Raw genomic sequence first — 25,517 nt, forward strand, 5'->3', positions numbered from 1 at the left:
TACTCTTTCATGACACGAAATATTTGAAGTTTACATTTTTAAACTTCATTATAGTCACGAGTGTAGTTATAATAATACAAAATTACATAATGTTAGGTTTACAAATATCATTGTAAAATCAAGATATTTCTTAAATATTATTTAACCGATGTTTAAATTAGGACTATTTTTCATAGCTGTAGTTTGATAATATTAAAATCAATTAAAATCCAATCCAATATGCAAACATCAAGTATTAAAGTTTATAATTTTAGTATTTACAACACGATAGTTCATAAAACAATCAACTTTATGCCGATATTTAAATGATTATATGAATTACTCAGATTATTGACTTTGCATAAATTGCCAATTTTATAAAATATATTCTATATGTATTAAAATGATTAAAAGTTATTTATTTAGCCTAAATATTTAAATGTCTATAATATAACTGTAAAGTAGTGTTAATTATCAGAGATATCCGAATTCTTTAAGAATTTCTTCATATTTGTGTTGATTATTAAGACAAGAACGAATTAAAAATATTTTAATTTTACTATTTATCGAAGGCATGAAACCATTTATTTAAGATATTGTAAAAAAAAAAGGTAATTTTTTTAAGCAAATTTTTTACCATAATCCCACTTGTAAAAAAAAAAAATGTATTATAGCAACCTAAATTATTGCTTTTGGTTTTGAAAAACTATTTTGACTGAAGGTCGATATAATTTATGCGTTCATACTATTCCATAGGTATGGAGTATCTTATTATTTTTAGGGTTAGGTTTACTGTCCAAGTAAGGTGAATAATAAAATAGTAGAATAAATAAACGTTTCACTGATCAACCAAAAAATACATCATCTCAATAAGTAATAAATAACTAATAATAAATAAATAATCATATGAGTAAACATTTAAAAAAGGCTTTTATATAAATATCCTATATTAACTAAAAGTAATGACTAATTGTATTTAATTTATTTTACTCACTATCATTTTAAACATCTTTGAATACATATTATTCTACAAATTATATTTGTGATAGTGTTTAAATTTATATCAATTAATTTTTATCAGAGTTTTTATAATTCTTAATTTTAAACTATAAAATCAATAGTTATTATCTTTTATAAGTATTTTAGTTTATGGTTATAAAGAAGAGAAAATCAATAACTGCTGATGCTGCTGAAGTTTGTTTTGTTATTGCATCATCGTATGGACGTGTTATAAGATTCTATGTTCGCATTAAATTAATTTGAGTGTTAAATTGTTAAATCAAATAATTTGAAAAGTTTGAACTGTAAAATTTTTTCTTATCCAATATGATTTTTAAAATTTATAATTCTGTATTCATATAATTTGAATTTAAATTCATTAATATAAAAACATTAAGGATATATTATTTAATACATTATATACATATACATTATATACACTATACATTATTCCATCAATACTTTGTTGTCAAAATAACGTTTGTTATTTGAGGCCCATTAATTCATTTTTATCAAATCTTTTGCTCGCTCGATCTGCTGTATAGTCATGCAACATTTGTAGTGATATTTTTTCCATTTCTGTCGTTATTTTGCATTTTAAGTTTGTCCTCGAGCAAAGGTTTCGTTTGCTAGGCTCTAAATTTTACAAACTAAAAAATTCACGAACCGATAGGTTTTGTGATCTGGAGGGCAGCAACCATAATCATTATACCGAGAGAATAATCGTTAGTTCAAAATATATTTCTTAATGAAAACATTGTTTAACGAAAATTATGCACCTAATTCTGTCAAAGTTGAAACCATATACTTCTTTCGTATGCATGTGCATTTTTCTGTATAGCTGAGATATCGGAAAGTTAGGCCTGATGCACACGTGCGGATTTTTAACACGTGGAGTCGTAGTGTCACCGCGGCCGTTTAATGTACATTTGCGTGTTTTCCGTACTAGTAACCGCTTTCCAATATTTCACTGTCACACGCCAGTGTCGTATTCGCGTTGTAGAAATTGAGGCATACAGAAAAAAAAATATTTTCCCATGTCTTATATATACGAGTAGATACTTATAAAGTATATCTTAAAAAAAAAGACGATATTGGGTACATCCGTTCACCAATAGTCGACTAACAAGAGGGATGTTTTATACATATTTAAATAATCTTCGAGAAAAAAAATAAACAATTCTTTAAACATTTTCGAATGAGAAGAAAATTGTTTGACGAGTTGGCTGTAAAAATGTCAACAAAAATCAAGTCTCAAAATACATGTATGAGATCATCCATATCACTAGGTACTAGAAATGCTCGTTGTTACTTTGGGTAATTGATTTTTAAATACATTGTTAAGTAGGTAATTTTACGATATATCGTATATCAACAAATCTTAATTTACGCCCTCTATTTTTCTATCGGTCACAGTTGGACGTTTCAAAGCACTTAGTGTACGATAATTTATTATTGTGCGATGAAGTATAGGTGGTCACTATTAGTTTACGTTCGATTTATGTTTGGTAAGATTGAGTGTACGACACTGGTTATATAACTATTATTAACTATCAATTAGTATTAGTTTTCAATGAGATTTAACTTTGATTCCTATTAAATCCGTGGTGATTTCACCTATCTACTTCCATCGAAATAGATTAACAATACTGGAGTGTCGTCCGTGAGAAGAAAACGAGCCATGTATTAAATGGTACTTCAGGGCAAAAAAAAAAAAATCTCCAATTTTTTAACGTACTTAAGGATTTCAAAGCCTCATAATAATTTTAGTACTTCCATCTGTCCAACTTTAAAAATAAAAAACTATTTAAACTTGTTTACAAGCTTAATTTACAGGAATATATCCATAGATTTAAACTGAAAAAAATATACAAAAGGAATAATTGAAATTAACAAAATAATATAGAAATGTTTCATATTTATGGTTTACCATTGAACACTAACAATAGTATTTATTATTAATTCAATATATAATTAATTATTCTTTAATAATATACACGTTAATAATAAACATACATACACATATAGATAAAGTGGAAAATGGGAAACAAATACAAATTTAACACAAAACATTTATGATTAAGTATTTATAACATTTATTATATATTATTACAGTTAATCTTTGTTTCAAAAAATTTTATTTTTAAATATTTTTATTTAGCATAATGACGGATTCTAATATTTATGTAGCTGGCACTAAGGGCAAAGAACAGGCCATGTTTACAACTAGAAAAAGCAAGGTCAACATTTATAGGATATCATCAAAAGAGTATTCTGATTATCAGGGAAAATAAATAAGTTGAACTTATTATTTTTATCCGTATAAAGTATCCCGTTTACTTTCTGTTGTCTTCTTGTATTTAGATATGTAGTAATTATAGTAAGTAAATTTATTATTTATACATATTTTGAACTTAATTCTGTTAAAAAACTTTATTGTCTTTTAGTGGTGGGAGAAGTGTGTACATTTTGCTCGTTTTCAGTAACTGTGTACTGCTTCAGTATTGTTTATTTATCTTTGTATACTTTAAAGGTGCTACAATTAAATTGGCGTTACTGAATAATGTTGGGTAGTTTCCTCTATTGAGTTCATTTATGTGAGTGTTTTTAAATTTACTTATTGTGTGGATAATATATCAAAAACGTTTTTTTTTTCAATAAAAAAAAAAAAACTAAGTACATATAATATTCAACACTTAATTTGCATACTGTATATAATAATAATAATTGTAATACAATTGTAATATATTAAAATGGATAAATGTACTTATGAGGTTAACGACTCAAAGATAAAATATACTAAAATGTTTGTTGATAGTATCTATATGTTAAAATTAATTCGAGACTTGTTTCAATTGCACATGCATTTTTTTTTATTCTCAAGCGTTTCGATCATGTATATTAATTATTTATTATAATAGTGAGTCGTTAGGTGTTATCTGTTATTGAAAAATGAACGATTTATTTCAAACAAAATGTGAATGCCTTATCATGCGGTTGGTGTAATCTTACTTCTGTTATAAATAAAAAACATATACATCGGCGTTCAGTTGTATCAAAGCAGTTGCTCGAATAACACATAATATTCCGATTGCATTGTGGTGTTTAACTTTTACCTGTGTATACAATTAAATATAGTTTTATAATTAAATTCTAAGTTTGATATTGTTTTTGGTGCAATCAATTTTTTTTTTTAATTCACATTCTTATCTTTTTACATGTACAATTCTTATAATTAATTAATATGTGTACCTGCAATATAACAAAAGTTCTATTTTTAATCTCTGCTTTTGGTTTAGTGAATACAAATGATACATTTACAGGTATGTTTATCAGAAATTGATTAATATTGTAGTTTTTTATTTTAGTTCCACATAAACTTATTTCAATTTCAGCCATCGCATTGTAATATAATATATGTATACGTAGTAATTCTCATTAATAAAACTGCCAAACAAATACGACTCGTAACAAAAATCTAAATACTGCTTGAATCAATAAAAAAAATACAAGTAATAATATATTTTATATGCTCATATATAAAATTAATTAACCAATTAGATGTAGCTAAAACGTCTAATGTATGAACAAATAATAAGTTAGTTAAATAAGCCTGTATGTAAATATTAGTTTTATATTAGTTTTTTTTTGTGATAAGAAATTCGATAAAAGATATTTATGTTTATTCATAAGTATTTGTTTAAACTATTAAAATATTAGTTTTTATTCTTTAAGTACGGTTTGAATAAGTAGTGAATATCGAATTTAAAACTCAAATGTTACAAAAAAAAAAAAAAATCGTATCGTAATTGATTTTATCAAAATTAATTAATATAAAATAATAAATATTTATCTTATTACATTTTGAGCGAGCAAGCAATATATTTTTTGTTTTCCTTTGTAATAGATTTTAAATAAATATTATTCAATAACATTAATTTTCTTGTGAAGTTTTGTTATTATTTTGTTTTAAAAATATTTTTTAATCAATTTCTTTGATTTTTTTTTTTTTTTTTTGAATACATTGTTATGTTAATTAATAAAATATGTGAGAAATACTTATGTTGTATTACTTTCCACATTATCTGATTTACTTCAGTATAGTAATAATTATAGAATAATATAACTGTTAATTTATATCTTATATGTATTAAGAAAAAAAAATAATAATAAACGATTCATTTTTTAGAAAAATTTAAAATCCTCCCCGCAAAAAATTTTAAAATACGCCACTAAAAAATGGGTTAGTAAACTGCATCCATAGTACAATCGAGTCGACATAACTCAAACCTCTATTACTCGAAAAAACATGACAAGTCATATTTTTTTTATTTCCCTACAAATCCTTATAACACTCAATGTATTATTACTTAATGACTTAATTGGAATATAAAATTGTGATAAATAGCTTAGTCGAAGTACCTATATCCTGGATTTTATCGTAAGCATATTATGTTTTATTTACTCGACTATAAAATTAAAATAATGTCTCCCATAATACGAGTACATACATCGAAGCCAATTTTTATCTATATTTTACTCTTATATAAATTAAATTAATAAAAAATATTTTTAATAACTTAGTATACTTAATATACCCACCAATATTATTTAATTAATAAAAAAAAATAATCTTTTGGAGGACAGTGATAATGGTGTCTTATGGGTAGTAACTATTATAAAAATAATAAATTTAACTACACATAAATGTATACTTGAAGTTTATTTGGCGAAATTTACTGTAATGTAAATTTATACCTGACATTTTTTTGGGTGCGATTTACGTTTGTCCATCGAAATCAACCTCGACAGCGACAGCCATAAAAATAATAGTTCACTCAGGATAGGATTAATCATACAGCCATGGTGTAATTTTATTTGTGCACAGTGATACACGTAATTAGGATAATATTATTATCGAATGCGCATAGGGTTGACACTATTTTCAATTCGGTTAATAGATGCATATGTTATTGTTTACATACGGATGAAAATGGATAGTGGGTTGTTAATATTTATACACAGTATAATATAATGTATTGAACGTGTTATTGTGTTTAAAGAGAACGGTGACATGCTTCGTCAGAGACGTACGCCGGTGGACAAATTGAGAAAAGACTTATTGAGATACTACGATAAACATTCAAGACCGGTTATCAGTAATAATCTGACCAATGTCACAGTCAACACAGTTTTGAAGTACATTGACTTAGTAAGTAATAGCTTTTTCTTAAGCACGTTTATTTTTAGTTCATCAATAAATTGGCAATACGTGTTTTGGAGTTTAAAGTGGTTTTTTCTCTGGGGCATTTTTGGACAGGAAATATCGTCAGAATATGCTAGCAATATTCCCTTACCATTTAAATCCATTTCTCGGGTTTCATGCATATGTCTCACTACTCATTCTAATGCTATATTGAAAATAACCGAGGGTAGCGCATTCCTTTGTTTAAATCAAACTTGATTTCGAAGTCGCTTGACTCTCTTCCCAACCTTGCATGTAGTATTAGAGAATTGTAGCTTTCAACTAGATTTTTTAGTTTTTGGGCAATCCAAAATTCTGTAATACTATCCAAGGGTGCGATCTGTCGATACTACCGTACGCTTATTTAAAATCTATAAATATAATTTCGTAAGTCTAATTCATAATATTTTTCCATTGTTTGCCTAAGCGTGGAGATAAGGTCACTGGCGGATCTTCCTTTTGTGAAGTCACGTTGATATTTTTCTGCTATGTCGATTGCAAATGCTTCTTGTAAACTTACATTGATAAAACGTAAATATAATGTAATTTTTAACATTTGTGTGTTCGCAGGACTTCCAAAATTCCATAATGACCGTTAATGCCTGGGTATCAATGGTAAGCAGTATAATAAATCGATTTGCATTTAACTTAAATCTCTAATTCTATGGCAGTGGATCGACAATCGATCTTAATATTTATTGATAATGTGGTTCTATATAAATCCTAGAAAATTTCTTAATTTTTTTTACTATCCCTCTTATATGTCCTTTTAAGAAATAGTTTTGGGTTTGCTATAAAGAACATAAAATTAGACCAAAACGGTCTTTGAGTTTGCCATTCCTATACACAAATCATAGATAAAAATATTCTTTTGTACTCCTACTTTCGTAGACTTGGCAAGATGAAAAACTTCTGTGGAACGTATCGGAATACGGAGACATTAAATCTATAAACATGGCTTATGGTGAAATATGGATGCCTGATATAGTGGCCTACAACAGGTAGGATAAGTCTGTTATAGAATATTGCGAAACCAAATTACTATAAACATATCTATACACATATCGCTTAATGATTATGCTTTTATCGAAATAGGTATTATAATAGCTTATTATATTACAATTACTACAATATTATAAATATAATACATAATAGATTAGTAAATTGAGCATCAAATTGTAAGAATATCGGCTTCAAATTATATATTTTTTACTCAAATTATGTAAAAGACGATCGAATCGTTTTGGAAGATATATAAGTATAATAATATTATCCAAATACAATACACCTAAACTAAAATCTTTGTTGTCCAATAGTTAGTGTTCTGAGACTATATTTTTTTTTCGTAAAAATTATTATTTTACATGTATATTTTGAGATCTCATCTGTAAAATGGAAACAAGTAAAAAAAAAAAAGTAATAATTTTATAAAACGTGTTTTTCTCTTATTTTATACGAACCCAATTCTTGGCGAGTTGTTCAAAATTTATCTTCATCAAAGAAAATTCGAGCGATTTCCTCGTGTTAATTTTGGCGAACTTAATTGTTTTTTTTTCTCAAAAAAGTCTTTTGACGCTTATAGCAGCTGTAGTGTGGTTAGAATAGAAGTTAATGTATCTTATAGTTCTACTCAGTGGCGTATTTACGGGGGGGGGGTATGGGGGATAGATCCCCCCCTTGACCTTTTTTTTTCCTAGGTAGCTATAAGTTGTCTCATTTTCTCTAATATTCTTAATATGATATTACTTTCAAGCATGTATGTTTTCTGTTTTCTAAATGTTCTAGTCGTGGTAATTGTACCGCTTTGATAGTCTGATATACTAATCGCCACTAATCGTTTATCGTTGGCGGCATATACGACTATCAGGCATATACCTATATTATGGTGTACTGTATTTTGTACGTTTCTGCGAATTATTTTTCATGCAAGAGTGTTTATAATAAACCCGATAAGCAATCGGTAAACAAAACAAAATGACCATGAAGACCGTGGATTAACCATAGGGCGGCCGGGCGGGTTTATTTTTTAGAAAATTTGTTACTAGTAGATTTATGGCTAATGTATAGCTATATATATATATATTTTATCTTATGATATCGTGATTCGTTAAAAGTAGATATGTACGGTCATTGGACGTTGACGGATAGCGACGCCGCGCCATTCCGAGTACTGACTTACTACCGAATTGACTATTGTTCGACTTTATTTTTTGCGTCTTGTAAGTTGTAACTGTGAAGTTTTAAGACAATATGAGTAATATTCAAAAACAAAAAAAAACTTTATTTTCTTATTTTAGTACAAATAAAAAAATTTGTTTGGAAAATGATGAGGTAATTATAAAGATTAATTCTTATTTTGCCTTGATCCACACTAACCTCAATAGGTAACAAGTTAGGGGATTTTAAAAATGTATATTATGTACGAATTAATGGGTGTTAGGATGTATTATTATATATTTCATCCCCCCCCCCTAGAAAAATTCCTAAATACGCCACTGGTTCTACTACCATTGTTATAATTTCCAAAGGAGTTGATATACGTTACAGATATTTTACGATTAAATTATTATAGATTAACAGTTAGTTGTTATCGTATAGTAAATGCACAATTAGCAATGATTTTACAATTTTTCAACGTCGATAGAAATGTTGCTTAAACGTAATTTCTAACGACTCCGTTGAAAAGTGCAGTCGAGTAATCGAGAGCAATAATATTTTTATGATTCGCAGTGCCGATGGACACACCGACGAAACATACGGGAAGATCAACTGTGTGGTCCGGTCGGATGGTAAGGTCCATTGGATACCACCGGCTAAGTACCGGGTGTTTTGCGACGTGGATTTCACCAGCTGGCCGTTTGGAGAACACACCTGTTCACTGAGGCTAGGTTCGTGGACGTATGATGGCAATTCCGTCAGCATGCAAATCAACGAGAAAATAAACGTACGGTCATTTAATATTTTCTTCTTGCAGTAGAAACCTAGTGATGGATTATTCTGTAATGTTTTTGATTATTATATGGGCAAATATTTACTGATACCACGTGAGAACCGACTGATGTCACCGTTGCGTACGATCTAAATCGAAACTGGGGGGGACTTATTTTCGAAATTTGTCGCATTCGATAAAAATAGAACTCGATCGATTCGTGTTTAATGGTATTCTCGAAATAAAGTGACATTGCTCGCACGAAAATCTTTCGACATTTTGTCTATTATCTATTTCGACTTCGACATAATTAATCCGAATGGGTTTTTATTTGCTAGTGCCATAGATTCAATATATTTATAAATGTTCAACTGCAAAATAGTCATTAGTAATTAGTCACTTTGTATTTTTTCGTATACATTACATTTAAATTTAAGCATATAGTTACTAGTTAGTTTTTAATAAAAGTTAAATTATTAAATAATTATAAAAATAGCAGACGATTATGAACAAGCTGTGATGTTTGCTAGGCTAAACGTTAAGAGGCTAGGAGCTCTGCAAAATGTTAGAAAACCTTTTGGTTTTAAGGCCATTTTTTGCATTGTCGGATACAGCATTTGTCAAAACTTATAGTTCGAGTAAAAACTTGACAAATTATTTAATCCAGTTAGTCACTCCATTTATAGAACCGTTAGAATGTTATAGAATGTTGAAGATGTCTACTGGTACACAACTACTTGAACCTACCTAGTAAAAGTAACAAAATAACAAAATAAAGTAATACAATTTACTGTCTATAGAAATAGGTAATGAAGAAAATAAAGTATTCTCTGTATTTTAAATATTTTAATAACCATCCGATGATAATACAATAAGATTTTGATTAGTAACAATCCAACATATTTTGGCGTAAATATCTCTGATATAAATGATTATAAATCAATGTTTGGTTTCACCAATGTGGTTCATTTAACAAGATTATGATTTGTCGACTTAATCTCAAATGCGACTAATATTTGTCGGATGATATTGGAGGTAGCCTTTTGTAGTCGACTACGACAAAATCGATTGCGTTTACTCGTATGCGACTACTTGTGGTTCGATTTCGAGAATAGAGCCCCTGGAGTATATAATTTCCATAAATCATACAAATTCTAAAAATAAGGGTTTGATTTATATCGTCCTATCCAAACACTGATTATGGATAACCATTAAAATAATATAATGAAACGCTAGATTTCAGATAATTTATTATTATAATTATTTCGTTTTTTTGCAGGGCGTCGCTTATAGATATTTATCATGTATTGTATAATGATGTATCAATACTGATCGAGTTCATTCGTGTGTTTAGACTGCAGACATGATCAATTTGGACGAAGGGTGCAAATGGGACATTACGAAGGTGACTCAAAGACGAAGAGTCGAGAGCTACTCTTGTAATTCAAATGACATATACGAGGACATTCATTACAGTATCACCGTGAAAAGGAACATACCGACGTTCCATAGTGTGGTCATCATTCCGGGATTAGGTATTGATCCAATTGGTTAAAGAATACACACTATTATCATTATATGTGTGCATTTGTTATGTGTGAAATCGAAAATCTAATTGTAAATCTACTGCCGTTAACAGTCGTGGTGTTCTTGACGCTTTCCGTCTTCTGGCTGCCCCCGGAATCGTCGGAGAAATTCATGTTGAGCGGCGTCACACTAATCGTGATCTGTATACTGTTGACGATGTTATCTAACCATGTGCCGATCATGAGTGATCGTATCCCGTTAATAGGTTAGTATGAAGCTGTACTGGTGTTCATACAACGATACTGCGACCAAAGTAAACGTCGCGAACACAAAACGAATCCGATCGATTATCCGACATCACTTATATCAGCGGTTCCCAAATTGTAAGGCACACCTCCCTTGGGAATTATTGGGGGGGGGAGGAGGCACAAGTCAAATATTTATATTATATATCACACTTATATATATTTATTTTTAGATTGACAGTCATTTTATTATATTTTAATAATAAAATATTTTATTTTATTTATTCGTGGGAGGTGTGATTAATTTTTTATTTGTTTTGGGGATGTGTGACCTAAAAAGTTCAAGAATCGCTGGTTTTCATAGTTTCCATTAACTACATGTACTTTTTGGTGTTATAGTACTCTTCTATTCAAACTCGCTGGGCATGGTCACCATATCGATGGTACTTTCAGTACTGTTGCACAACTTGGCTAAATCCACAACACCTGACCATAAGGTACCTAAATATATTACAAACCTGTTGAACACAAAATTTGGAACAGTTCTGCGACATACGTCATTCGAGGTAAATATAATAAAAATTATTGTACAAAAATCATGCTGAACTTCTGAATTATTTATTAATATTCGTATACATATTATACATAATATTAAAAATTATGTTTATTTTTTGTAAATCCAATACGAAATCTATTTCCTTTAAAGCTTAGACAATATTGTTTGATATAAAATATTCTTCAATGATGATGGATCGCATGTAACATGATAGTAACATGTAGTATGATATCACAAAAAAATACTTTATAACTGACCAAAGTAGAAAACGTTTTTATGTGATTATAGAAAGAAGACACGGAAAAGCTTTTGGACGAGTCAATTGGAAATGCGTCAAAACATTCACATATGAAACAAAGCCAATGGTATTACCTGGCGTTGATTTTGGATAGATCTATGTTTATTATTTATATATTTATATTCATCGCAATGGTAATATATTTTTTAAAATAGTATCAAAATATTAAAGAATTGAAGCCTTACATGAGAAAAGAAAACATTTTGCATTGTATCAGAGTTAGTTGATATGAACTTTTTATGATTCATTATGTTTTATCTGATAAAAGGATTACAAATATTTTGACTAAACATAAATGTAATTACTTATCATGTCTTCACTGAATTCCACCGTGAAATAATATTTTTATATCAGTCGTATTGATTTATATATTTTTTGTACCTCTTATTTTTATAGAAAAAAAAAACAAAAATAAAACAAAGGTATTTTAGTATATATTTATAATATATTTAATCCTATAATTTAAACGAATATTAATCATTTGTAATTATTATGTTTTATTTATAAGTAAATATATTTTAATTTTTGTAATTTGAAATAATTTCTATGAATACGTGACATCAGTTTTATATCTAAAACGGCGTATAATATTTAAGATTTGAAATAAAAAAATATGAGGGCTATTATAATGTATATTTGTTTAGTTAAATTGTACCTCCATAACTACATATAAATAAATACAATTCATATATTTGAATAATGTAGATTACTCATTTTTCAATTTATTGTGTATTAGGTATTTATGTAAGATTAAATAAAAAAAAAGTAATGAATACATGCTAATATAACAAATAACAAAAACATAAAATCAAAAACATGAACAAGATTTAAAACAAATAATTGAACAATTTTTCATATTCGTAGTAAGTATGTACTATATAGTATATGGAAAGATAAGGTAAGTAAATTTTATTTGCATTTTCAAGAAAAATTCTAAGAATCTACAAAACATTCAAGTTTCTTATGATATTTAACACGAGTAATATATCATTAATATTCTATAATAATGATAATTATAAAAAAAAAAAAAGATGATCCATATATTATCTAAAATGTTGCAAATTAATTATTAATATTATTATAATTTAAATATTAATAATATAGTTAACATATATTATTGTTATATGTTAATTTTAGTTATATGTATTATATATATATATATTTTATATATACGACGCCTATCTAATGATGAGGGATAACTTAATTTTATATGAGTATTTTGAAAAATGTGGTTTAATTATAGTTTTTTTTTTTTTAATACCGTTCGGTCTCACCAATCTTACCATACTATTAAGTTTACGCTAAATCCGGTTGTTTATGGTATTTGCATTCGTTCCGCTTTTTTGAAGGGCTATAATAACAATACAAATAAGAATAATTATTATTGATGACATAATATTAAAATCTGATATTAAAGTATCAATAGTATTATAATTGCTATTTCAGTAATTTAAAGTATTGTGATCAGGACTGTGAATTTAATACATTCATGTTTTTTTTCGTTGCTTTATATAAGAAAACTAGTTCGGCCAGTATTCTTTTATGTTATAAATGAATTAAATACAAAATTATAATTCACATATTTTTATATATTTAAGACTTATCTAGATAAATTATTTAGATAGATTTTTTGTCGTCTTTTATCTTGTCTAGATCAATAACGCGATGCTATCTAATTACTTATCTAAGATAAAATGTTTACTTATCTAGATCATTTTATCTAGATAATTGTCTGTATTCTTGCCAAGATTAGAGTTATTTATATTTATTTAAGAAGACGAATCCAACAAATCAGAGATCATCAAAATCGGTCCAGCCGTTCTTGAATTATAAATTCTGTAAATAACTTGACTTTTTTTTTATACTATTTTTTTTTTTATATTTTTTTTATAGATTTTGTATTCATAATCATAATTTGTGTATTATTAATAACTGATTATTATTTCTTGGTATGATATTTTGTTTGTATTTTCATGTCAGGAAAATATTTTTGGTATTTTTAAACTTATTTTTCAATGGATATTCCAAACATATTAGGTGTTTGATTTTAGTATATACATGTTACTCATACGCTGAATAGTAATTCACTATTGGAACCCGTAAAGTCGTAACTACTTATAGAATAATGAAAATCATCAAATTAATATTATATAGAAACAATATTGTTAACTTAAAATTTTTTTTTATGTATTCTGTATTCATCCTGTTACGTACAGAACAATTTTCTTTTTTTTTTTTTTTTTTTATGTAACATTTTAGTGATTAACTATCATATTGTACATTATATATAAATACTGCTTAATGGTACACTACATTACTACAATAAACATTAAACGCCTAAGTACCTATTGATAATAATGATTATAATTGAGTCTTCATAGATATTATGAGAATATGAAATATTGACCAAAAAATAAAATTTTTTGAAAACATCTTTTTTTTTTTGTCTAGATAAAAATGAAATTATCTTTTATCTTTATCTAGATATTTTAATTTTTTTTATCTGTTATTTTTATCTAGATGAATTTAGACATACTATCTTTCATCTTTATCTAGATAAATTTTGCATTAACTATTCCCAACACTGGATGTGTCACATAAATCCATATTTTAACAATTATTCGTTTTCATGTATTTTTTTTATGTTTTAGTATAATTTCTAATCTTCTAATTTCAACCAGACACATAATTAACGAATATTTCTGTTAAAATAATTTTTGATTTTAATAGAAATGTAGGTAGTTTGTTAATGCTTGCATAGTTACATGTGAAGAGTTATTATCTAATTTTTCTGTGCATTGCGACTGTACTATAATACAGTAATACTTCTATATATATATATATAGTAGTATTGATGAGCATAAATTATTACCCGATGATAATCATTATTATTATTCCGATATTTTTAAATTCGAAAAATTTTTCAAATAAGAAACATTAAATAGGTTCCCACTATTTTAACAATTTAGTTACATGGTTCTTCACCATGCGTTTTTGAGAATTGTCTTTTTGTAAATAGTTTTTAATTATTAATTTTAACATTTTCTTTTTTTATAATGAGATTTTCATAGATAAATTTTTTGGAATTTTTACTGCAAATTTTTGCATATTTTGGAATTTTAAATTATAATTCTCCTGTTTTTAATGCACAAATGCATGAATTTATAACACTTATTGAGTGCATTAAATTCAAAGCCTTGATAATGACCAATCAAACGTCAAAAACAGTTCGAACTTACCGCATAAAATAGAGAAATACGGCAATTGCAGCAATCATCATCATCCCAAATCCAAAACACAAGGCATAATCGACTATGCGTGGATCATCTTTGAGTTGAACCCAAGTAGTCAATTTGTCACATGTTAATTTGTCGTCTGGCATACAGATGTCCTTGGTGCATATATAACTTCCTTGCAGGGTACTGCACATTGACTTAGGTCTTTCCGATTCGTTACAAGAAGCTACAAGATACGATATAGAACGTAAATTAATAATTGTCTCAACAAGGGAAACAATAAATATTATGCATGAAGATTGTAATTAAATAATTGTTTTTAAATGTAACTAAGTGCATTTTTCAAGTTGAGGTTTAAAATATGAAATATTATAATAATATAATAATAAGTTGTTATTAAATCGTACCAAGTTACAGTTATTAATAACTAATTAGGTACACGATAAATCAATTGGAAAACTTGGTTTATTTGTAATTAAAGCAACTACAACCATGTTTTTGATCCCTAATAAGCTTTACGAATATTTTAATATAGCTGTCGAATAATCGCATATTCAAAATGTCCCTACATATTTTCTATATATATAGGGAAAACATGTAGTTTTGGGGATTCAAACAATTTAAAAATTGACTTTTTTAATTTTTAGTTGTAGAGTTTAAGCTTACGTTAAAAAATTAAATTTGCACCAAAACAAAACAACCCTGGCCACGCCCCTGCGTACAGATGTACATAATATATTTTTATACTATTTTCAACTCACATTCTGACACTACGAGTCCGTCAGATCGACGGCAGATAACATCAGCGTTAGGAGTGAGGGCCCAGTCGTAGGTCATGCAAGGGGGTATTCGACAATCTCGGGTCTCCCACAGGGGGTCGGTGCACGCAGTGGTGCCGGCCGGCGACTGCGATATTACTGTTCGGGACCTTGTTTCGTATCCGATACTCTCCTTCTGACAATCACCGTGGCAATGTGACCACGGGCTCCACTCGGACAACGTGCAACCGGGGCCGCAGGATACGTAACAGTTTTGCCAGGACAGCGGTTTCTGCTGACCTAACGCGCCACAGAAAGAAGATTCTACCGTTTCACCGTCGTTGGTCCGCACACACGTCACGTTTCTGGTGGTCACGCCATGTCCGCATGCGGCTCCCTGTACGGAAAACACGCATACGATACAAACGGCCGGTAATAATTTGCAGATGGGCGTTGTAACGTATTACGTATTACCAGGGGTGGAATTAGAGGGTGAAAGACGGGGAAATTTATCCCTGAGCGTAAAATTTTAGAGGTTGTAATTTTTGTAATTATTAACAACTAATTTTATATTTTTAACTTTGTTAAATACTGATATTAGATTGAAACTCAATAAGTATGATTGTATATTAATTGTTAGAAAAAAATTTTCGAGAAGAGTATTTGATTATTGGTCTATGGTAGGGTGGAATTTTAACATTTTCTCCGGGCGACAAAATTCCTAGCTCCACCTCTGCGTATTACGCGGACGCGTTTTAACGGAACACTTACATGAAGCTGACACGCAGACCACGGTCCGAGGGACCAAGTGTAGCATGGTACAGCCGGGCAGGGTTTCCATTGTTCGACGGTCATAGGGCATTGTCTGCCCGTCGGACTCGGGTTCATGGCCGTGTAAGCTCTGCGTGATACACCTTTTGAAGTAAAATATATATGATAATGTCAAACAGCGTGATGCGTGGATTATTGTTTCCCGACCCCAGACCGGAGTCGATGGGTTCAATATATCATGTCTATACAATCACCTGTGTCGTTACAAGAACAGCTCGCGTTCCACGGCGACCAGCCTTCAAGGGCGCAATCCACGGGGCAATCGATGTAGCACCATTTTTCCAATGGATTCGGTTTGGGATGGTCAGCACAAAACCTTGTGAAAAAAAAAAAAAACGTTTTACCTCGCCGGAATCAACATTTATCGTGCTCTGTAATGATATACTATATGGACGGAATAAAACGCGAGCATTACCGATCAGCGACAGTTCTACCGTCACTTCGCTCGCAGTATACCGCTCCGACCGTCATGCCTTCACCGCACGGACTTCCGCCCAAAGGCAGACACGATACATTCGTTATGGTTTTCCACGAATACTTGAAGCAAGTGAAATTCAAATGGCACGGTTGCGTTTGTATAGCTATTGGACAGTTTGCTCCGGTAGGGCTTTGACTTCTAAGCAATAATCTAGTGCGTTGTTGTTCCTGCGACGATAGACAATCCTGAAAATAATTGTTGTTTCATCAATATGTTTACTACTCATATGATATTTCCTATGATATGTGTTTAATGTACACGATGAATCAAGCTTGAATAATTGCGCTTAGAATTTATGAATGTATATTTACTTTTGGACAAGGTGACCAATCTGACCAACCACTTAGCACACAATCCCCGGGACATGCGATCGTACACAAGTTCACTCCGTCTGGTCGTATTGTCCAGTCGCAGTATTCTTCCGACATCTCGATTCCGGTGTTCACGTGTATGCATCTGTAACATTATTCATTTAGTCAACATATCTTATTATTTGCAACGAATGGCGGTTCAATATGCAATAGTCGTACATCGTTTAATGTATGTACTCGTTTGTTTCATTAAGATCAGAATTTCAGCATTATAATTCAATAGTTTATTAATTACTTTACTAATCTGAACATTTCTCCTTCGCCGCAGCCTTTTTGTTTATCTTTATCTGGTAATTTACATTGGCTCCACGGGTCCGTTGTCCACTGGAAACTATTGCATGGCGTGTTGCACACCTTTGTCTGTACCGTCTCACCACACGGTCGTCCACCATTGGTCGCGTTCCGTTCGATCTAATTGAAAATGTGTTTCGTTATTATAAAATAAAATAAAAAAAAAAAACCCTTAAGTTAAAAAGTTTAAATAATTTACGCTTCTATAGCGGTGATGTATTCCTGGTCCACACAACCTATTACACACACCCCATTCGTTCCAATCGGACATTTGACAATCAATTGAGCACGGTACTAAACAAGGTTCTTCTTCGATGCCAGTGCCACCACCGCATAATCTACATATACAATACGAGACGCATGAGAAATAATTTTTGTTTTCATTTTGCGAAATCGGTTATCTTACGATGGATCAACGAGATGGTTGTCCATGTTGTAACATCCTAATGATCTGTATCGCGTGCCAGCTCCGCATCCGTCCGTTTCGTTTGTCAAGCAAAACGACCACTCAGAAGTAGGTTCCAAGAAATATTCAGAACACGGGCATTGCGTTGTTTCGACCTGACGTACTCCTTTACAAGCCGGGTGCGATATGGAACCTCCGATTAGATCTCGGGTTCTCGTACGCAGACCCGAACAAGGTTGTGGACATGACGACCAATGAGACCATTCAGTCATTTGGCACGGTGTTTGACAGTCGACGTGGCATCGCTCAACACTACTCGGTGTGATATTCTGATACTGCAGGCAGTGTTTCAGTTCAACGTGAACGGGTGAATCGTCTTTTGTACACCAGAAATCTTTAAAAAAAAAAAAAAAAATTAATGAATTAAAATAATTATCTATCGAAAAATTACCTCTTGTTCGCAGACCATGACCACAAGTAACGCTTTCCGCTAGTTGACAATGCGACCAAACACCTAAAACCCAGAAGTACTTGGGACAGACATTATTTGGAATTTGACATGTTTCTTCTTCGAACACAGGACCGCAAGATTCACCACCAAGAATAACTCTGTTCCGTTGTCGTTTGAATTTGGTTAAATCTGTGTGTTCTGTAAATTACATATTTTGTACGAATTCAGATTCTACAAATTTGAGACGTGTATTGTGAAATATTAAAAATAATACGTATGTTATTATTATCAAATAAATAAAAATTTGTTGTGTCCATTCAAGTATAACCATAATTAATATCGTAAGAACAAAATAAATAAAAAATGAATAATAGCACGCGACGTACAGGTGATAAAAACAACCAAATTAAAATAAATTACCATTAATGCAAGAATCTTGAGGACATTCCGACCAATCACTCCAGTCTGATAGAACACAGATTTTACTCTCACAATCCTTAAAACATTCTCTCGAAGTCACGGGTTTTTGTAGTTCCATGCAACTATAAACATTTTGCGTTAGTATTATTCGTTTATTTTCCAACAGTTTGATAAAAAAAAAAAAAAATTAAATATTTTATTTTTACTTTTCGTCTTCCACATGTTGATCGTTGCCTCTCATGCACCAAACGTCTCGGGTCTGAACGCCTCGTCCACACGTTCCATTGCAATCCGTCCACGGCAACACCAACCAGCTGTATCCGTAGCATCCATGAGTGTTGCAGTTTTCGAACTGGACCATGTCTTCTTTGGACGGGCACGGGTGCCCGGTTGGTCCCGGAGGTCCGATGACCGTACGGTTCCTGTACCGAACACCTATGTCGAAGTTTATCGAGCATCCCATCGAACATTCGCTCCACTCTGACCATCCGGATACCACGCAATCCTCCGGGCACGGCACGGAACACGGTTCCGATTCCGCCGGTTTCAGTTTGGAGCACAGCGAGTTATGCACCACCTCCTGCGAATGCGTTTAGAACATTTTGGAAATCGTAAACAACAGCAAAATTACGAATTCTAACTGTATTCCGTCTACCTTGTCGTGCGTGGTACAGTACACCTGTCTGTTTCTCTGTCCGGTACCGCATTTCTCACTCGGGTCATCGAGCATACAACTTCCCCATTGGTCGTAATCCCAAACGTAACACTGGGGATTCTGACAGGGTTGAACTTCGCTAAGGCTGGGGCATTGTACACCGTATTCGCTTGGCGGTATTAACACTGGTCGGACTCTTTTCCTGAACCCGTTTTCTTCGAATTCTAATTTAAACATTTTTATCGAACACGTGACAAAGCGTCCAAACAATATATCATAACATCAACAGTAAATAATATACCTTCTTGAGATTCGTTTTCAAGTTCAACGGGACATTTTGATGGCATGCAAGGGCTCCACTCGCTCCACGGTCCAACTTGACAGTCCCTCGGACAAGGTATTTCGCATCTTTAAATAATTATTCAAGTTATGTTTCACGAACAATTTATATACAAGCATTACGTAACAAGTGTTTAATTACGTGTAATGTTAACTGTATTTTTATTATGACTAACCTTTGGATGGTCGGAGGTGTCTCCAAAATTCGACAAACTGATGGGTCCATGAATTTTCCATTCATAATTTCAATACAAGTGATATTTCTGTACTGAAGTCCACCACCACATTGAACCGATGCATTGGATACGGGTTGTGAACATTTGCTCCAGCTTGAAATTAACCATTTGTACCTGTAACACATGCAAATGTATACAATGAGCTGCCTATAATATACTGAATCATTTTGACTACATAAAATTAATTAATTAATTAATTAACGAAGTACAAATTTTTATCGTTATTTTTCTTTTCGCTTTCTAAATTGATTATATTTATGATTTCTTGTTCCGATAATAATATAAAATTAAATTATACGTTATCAAAATATTTTTAGATTATTATTTTACATACCCATTTTCCTCAATTAAGTGTTAGTATAAAAATGTATTTTTTCTATTAAGTTTATCTTGATTTGTGTTATACATACTCAGGGCCGTAGCAACCAAATATCGCGCTCGGAGGAGCGAAACTCCAAAATACACCCTTAAGTATTTTAATTTATAAAAAAATTCCCACAAAAAAACTGTAATATTTTTTATAGATGTAATATAAATAATGATTTTTTTTTTTAATTATGTAAGCGTTATTTAATTTTATTTAAATCAATAACTTTTTAAAATATAAATATATATAATAATTATAAGTAGGTTCGTAGGTATAACATAATAATATTTATAAGTTATATAAGTAATTTCATAAATACATAATATTAATTTTACTTATAAGTAACAATTAAATTGCAAATTTTTCATTTTTGCGCCCTCCCAGAAATTGCGCCCTTGCTACGGCCCTGTATACACTAATAAGTGATTGATAAAATATTTGAAAATAAAAGTAACATAAACGTAAAAAACCCATATATTATAATTATAAGTAAACAAAAATAACTAATTTTATATATATATATATATATATATTTATTATGCGGTCTCGTAAAAGCCTGATCACATTTATATTATGTTTCTATTGATTCAAAAATAATAACATTGTAGAAACCCAAATGCGTTTGATGTATAATATCGTGTTCAATTAATAAAATATTATTATGTATAAATGAAAATAACAATAGAAAGCGGGGCTCGTATGGCCGCTTATTTAAAATGTTTTAAAATGAAATCATCAATTTCACGAGTTCGGTGTAACATAAACAACGTGTAATGCCTGAAACTAATAAACTAAATTTTGATTATTTATTAATTGATGCAATTAGATTTAGTATAATCTTAGAAAATTATTTTGTGCTTATTCTGAGCAATGCGAGAAATGTATTAATTTTACGATATTATTTTAATCTTGTAACACATTTTTTTTGGATAGTAAAACTGCATCGAACGTGTCACACTGATCAACAATACAGTATGTATAGTACCTCATTTAATCAAAAATCGATATACTCGTACTTTCGTTCTATGTATAGTACTCGTATACATTGTATACGTAAAATATTTGAAACATATTTCTTGTGTGATGAAGTCGGAATATCGAAATGTAAATTTTAATTGAACTTACTTGTCTGCACATAGCGGTAAATTTTCTTTTGTAGTTCTTGTTTCGACGAGATGAGGACACGGCGAACCTTGTCCTTCGTGCAGCCGTAATATTTGACGCTTTCTAATCGCTTCCTCAGCACGAATCTGTGATCAAATTAATTAATAAATAGCCTTACATTATCCTAATAAAATTATAATTATCCATCGACGTACTTTGCCACCAACGCTAATGCATCCACCTTGCGTTACTTCCCAATCTGTCCAATCGCTTACAACGCAATCTTGCGCAATAATACAAGCTCTGGTGTTGGTAGGCAACTGTTTGTCTTCGCAAAAGCTAAGAGAAACAAGAATGCCAGACTCATCGAAACAGCTCATCGATCGTTTTTGCGTGCCCACTTGAGGCCAGTGTTTGTAAAACGTGTCTGAATGCGAGCCCGAGTTGAGTATACCGTCGGTGTCACCCATAGTGTGTTCAGAGAATGGGACGCATTGTTGCCACTGGTTGACTTTAAGCTGATATCCCTTTGAAACGTTATTGGTGCACGATTGGTCGTCCGGCTTACATGAACGTGATTCAGTCAGCTAAATCGATCGAAATATAAAGATTTGTTGAGATAGTATCGTAATTCGAGTAAAACAACGCATACGATATAAATATCTTCTATTAATAATCGCGAACGATAATAATATTATGCCCATTTTCGTTATTTATACAAAATTATTATCAGAACGGTTGAAATAAAGTCATATTAACTAAGAGTTGTACTATTCATCTAATAAACAGTGTTATTGTGGAATGAATCTACTACTGTATTAAAAGTGGAACTTGGTCATGCCCGTGCCTAAGTACATGAATATATCCATGAATCATAACCAATATAGATAAATTAGTGTTATGTAGTTTTGTTTGTAAATAATGTATTTACCGGTGGACATTTAGCTCCGTCATTTTTCTGCTCGATCACGATACTCCTGGTTCTGCGTTGTGTCCCTCCGCAGCAAGCTGTCCAGTTCGAGTACTCCGTAACTACGCAGTCTTGGTTCGGTTCAAGTGAACACACTTCTACGGGAGGCGTTCCCGGGGATAAATTTTGGCAGCTTGTGTCCTCGATTTCGATCGGTTCCTGTTCACAGTGCGTGCGTATACGATAGTGTTAAATCGTTTTAACATACTTTTATTATGCGAGACAAAAGAACAAGGAGATAACGAGAATCAACACGATTCAAAAAACGCGAGAACAATATTAATTATCAGTTTTTCGTGGTTTAAGATTCGACTAACCCATGTACATTTAATCATATATTTTTCTGATTCGACGACGATCGCGATTAGAAAACACAACGGGTCGAAAACATCCCAGTCGAAAACAAACTGTATGCATCTGAATATAAAACCAAAACACTTACCTCGAGTTTGATTCCATCGTGTATGACCATAACGCACGATATCTTCCTGCGACGTATACCCTGGTTTTCGTTCAGACCGGTGTCCTCAGACCTAGTGCACGGTTCCCATTCGCCGATTCGCCATTCCACCGCGTCTACGCATTTGAACGAAGTCAGAACACGCGTGCAATAACAACTGCATCGGCAACGAACACAAAATATAAATAATTACCGGTGTTCCATAGAAAGTTTTGAGTGATTTCGTTGGACGGCGGCAACCCGCATCGGGACCACCCGATCTGCAGGACCAAGGTGATCAGCAATGCGACGCCGGAAAGCAGCTGCATCGTGCTACGGTATTGTTAAACTGGACGGTGTTAACTCGGACGTGTAAGCTAGACCGTGGAGCTTCTCAAACGACGTTGTTGTCGTTCATCTGAAATGTGTAGGAGACGAATAGAAAACGATTCAAAAACGCGATCTGCGATGAAGTCATACGCGTCGTTCTTCCGGACGTGGTAAGGGACCGCGCGTTAAACGTACCTGTACAACGGACGGACGGGCATCTTCGTTTTTTATCTCTCCGTACCCCGTCTCGGCTGGGCTAGTATCCTCCGCCGTCGTAGTCGCTTCTGCCGCTGTTGTTGTTTCGGTCGTCGCGACGGGTGTACGCTCTCCGGGCTGTGTACGCGCTGTGCGCGACGGCGTAGAAACGTCTGGAAAATACCTAGAACGGGCCCGCCGCGGACAAATCGATTCACGGGGGGAGCGAACGATTTCCGTTGCCGGGGAAACGCTTTTGCGTCGACTTTTGCGACTGCGTTCGGTCTCCTTTGTGACCGCGCGTGTAACGCACCGCCGGCGCTCCTGCCCCTCTCAACCGTCCCTTACGCCATACCACCCCCTACAAGGACGTATATATATGTATAAGTATGTCGCGCCGGGCGACCTGTGCTAGAGATTCGCCGCTAGGGGCAGCACAACGCCCATGATCCGCGTTTTCCAGCGCTTTTGTTCTCAGGTAATTAAAACGACGCAGTAACAGGTCATTAAGCGATTTATTTTTATGGACGCGGCGATCCTGCGCACATTACACAGGTTTGTGTGTCTGAGTGTTTTCGCGTGCGTGTAACGAGAAAAACGGGGTGGGCCCAGATTGAGATTTCTTCGTAACACGTCAACATTTGTATTATAACTATAGATGTGCGAAGGCGAATGATACTATGTGTGTGTGTGTGTGGATGTACACTGTGGTGGTGTTGCACACGAAATCACGCACATCGGTTTGGGGTTAATAATGTTATGAATTACTATTATTATTATTATTATTATTATTTTTTTTTACGAAACGACAAGCCGTTACCTATACGTTAGTATTGAAAAAAAAAATAAATGATATTTCGTGCTATTCGGTTGTAAATTAATGACGATAAAACAATAATTCGTAAAAAATTGTAATTACGTTCGCAGAAAATAATGCAATATCACTAAATGTATTAAATAAAAATATTTCGATTGCGTGAAAACACTTTGGCTCTCGTATACAGATTTTAGATTATTTTATTGAAACGAAAATTTCATATTTATGATAAATTGTTTTCTTCTACATATAAAACTATGTTAAATCGTTTTAGAAAATAATTTTGAATTCTATGATGCCTTCACTTTCAATCGTTGCCTTAAAATTAAAGGTATCAAACAATATATCTACTAAGATGATAAAGATAATTTATAAAATCTGAAAAATTAGTTTTTTTTATATATTTAATGTAAATTATAAATACACATTTATAGTTTTTGCTTACAAAAATGATTTGTATTATAAAATATTTTAAATATTCAAAATATATTAAACTAGCTGAATTATCCGTCGTTGCCGGGTTTAAGTATATAAATGTATGTAACCTGCCAAGATTAAATTTTGTTAAATCTATTGAAATTTAAATTAATTAAGATTTTTGAAATAATATTTTATACATATTAAATTAGTTATTATCATAACCTATTCGATAAGTTATAGCTTACAACTACCTGAACCTCTCTACAGTTTGGTATTCTGTTGAATACATATAGTATCTCACTTCTCCGAATATTTTACTTTTGTCAATAAGTTCATGGTCTTTTTGACTTTTAACCGAAACACTCTTGCAATTATATCATGTCGATCATATGATCTTTGACCGGGAAGTAAGAGCTCTTTTATCTCGTCCCAGCGAGGGTTACATGTAAAAGTAATAAAAAGGTTAGGACGACCGTAATGTCTAACGTAGGTCATAGCATCTTGTGTTCTTTCGTGCATGTACCTTGGCCCACCAGTAAAAGTTGATGGGAGTATAACCATTTGGCCTAACTGATTAGCTTCTATGTCTCGTCGTCCAATCGCATCTTTTAAATGCACGCAATTT

General features: G+C 31.7%; 2 protein-coding genes across 3 annotated transcripts; one reads left to right on the forward strand and one right to left on the reverse strand.

Moving 5' to 3' along the window:
- The first annotated feature begins 4,020 nt into the window (after positions 1 to 4,020).
- LOC112684684 (acetylcholine receptor subunit alpha-type acr-16-like) lies at positions 4,021 to 12,158 on the forward strand. 2 transcript variants are annotated; one of them, XM_025556320.1, is made up of 9 exons: positions 4,021 to 4,301; positions 6,042 to 6,190; positions 6,794 to 6,838; positions 7,115 to 7,224; positions 8,954 to 9,167; positions 10,507 to 10,687; positions 10,792 to 10,944; positions 11,324 to 11,490; positions 11,769 to 12,158. In XM_025556320.1, exons 1-9 carry the CDS (start codon positions 4,223 to 4,225, stop codon positions 11,931 to 11,933), a joined length of 1,263 nt encoding a protein of 420 aa, XP_025412105.1. In that variant the 5' UTR covers positions 4,021 to 4,222; the 3' UTR covers positions 11,934 to 12,158. The 2 variants fall into 2 exon arrangements, with proteins under 2 accessions (XP_025412105.1, XP_025412106.1); XM_025556321.1 differs by lacking the exon at positions 4,021 to 4,301 and adding an exon at positions 4,419 to 4,490 and having other exon boundaries at positions 11,769 to 11,933.
- Positions 12,159 to 13,021: 863 nt separating this feature from the next.
- LOC112684667 (thrombospondin type-1 domain-containing protein 7A-like) lies at positions 13,022 to 23,910 on the reverse strand. The gene is made up of 22 exons (XM_025556301.1): positions 23,656 to 23,910; positions 23,345 to 23,548; positions 23,134 to 23,267; positions 22,653 to 22,850; positions 21,937 to 22,308; positions 21,743 to 21,867; positions 20,191 to 20,364; positions 19,977 to 20,083; positions 19,676 to 19,899; positions 19,227 to 19,600; positions 19,021 to 19,142; positions 18,601 to 18,798; positions 18,150 to 18,543; positions 17,943 to 18,081; positions 17,688 to 17,863; positions 17,393 to 17,537; positions 17,019 to 17,266; positions 16,798 to 16,919; positions 16,544 to 16,686; positions 15,776 to 16,169; positions 15,018 to 15,240; positions 13,022 to 13,129 (listed from the first exon to the last, which is right to left on the reverse strand). Exons 2-22 carry the CDS (start codon positions 23,457 to 23,459, stop codon positions 13,075 to 13,077), a joined length of 4,182 nt encoding a protein of 1,393 aa, XP_025412086.1. The 5' UTR covers positions 23,460 to 23,548; positions 23,656 to 23,910; the 3' UTR covers positions 13,022 to 13,074.
- Between the last annotated feature and the right edge of the window lie 1,607 nt (positions 23,911 to 25,517).

The sequence above is a fragment of the Sipha flava genome, unplaced genomic scaffold (genome assembly GCF_003268045.1).
Source record: "Sipha flava isolate LNK unplaced genomic scaffold, YSA_version1 255_pilon_pilon, whole genome shotgun sequence".
Lineage (NCBI taxonomy): Eukaryota > Metazoa > Arthropoda > Insecta > Hemiptera > Aphididae > Sipha > Sipha flava.

Bases quoted from the DNA above. Each gene is read 5' to 3' on its own strand.
- LOC112684667 (XM_025556301.1), bottom strand. From the start codon at position 23,459: ATGCAGCTGCTTTCCGGCGTCGCATTGCTGATCACCTTGGTCCTGCAG. The intron at 18,544-18,600 runs GTAATTTTTCGA...TTTTTTTTAAAG, and splicing joins TCATGGTCTGCGAACAAGAG to ATTTCTGGTGTACAAAAGAC. The intron at 13,130-15,017 runs GTAAGTTCGAAC...TTGTTATTATAG, and splicing joins GTATTTCTCTATTTTATGCG to CCCTTCAAAAAAGCGGAACG.
- LOC112684684 (XM_025556320.1), top strand. From the start codon at position 4,223: ATGTGTACCTGCAATATAACAAAAGTTCTATTTTTAATCTCTGCTTTT. The intron at 10,688-10,791 runs GTATTGATCCAA...TGCCGTTAACAG, and splicing joins GGTCATCATTCCGGGATTAG to TCGTGGTGTTCTTGACGCTT. The intron at 10,945-11,323 runs GTTAGTATGAAG...TTGGTGTTATAG, and splicing joins TGATCGTATCCCGTTAATAG to TACTCTTCTATTCAAACTCG.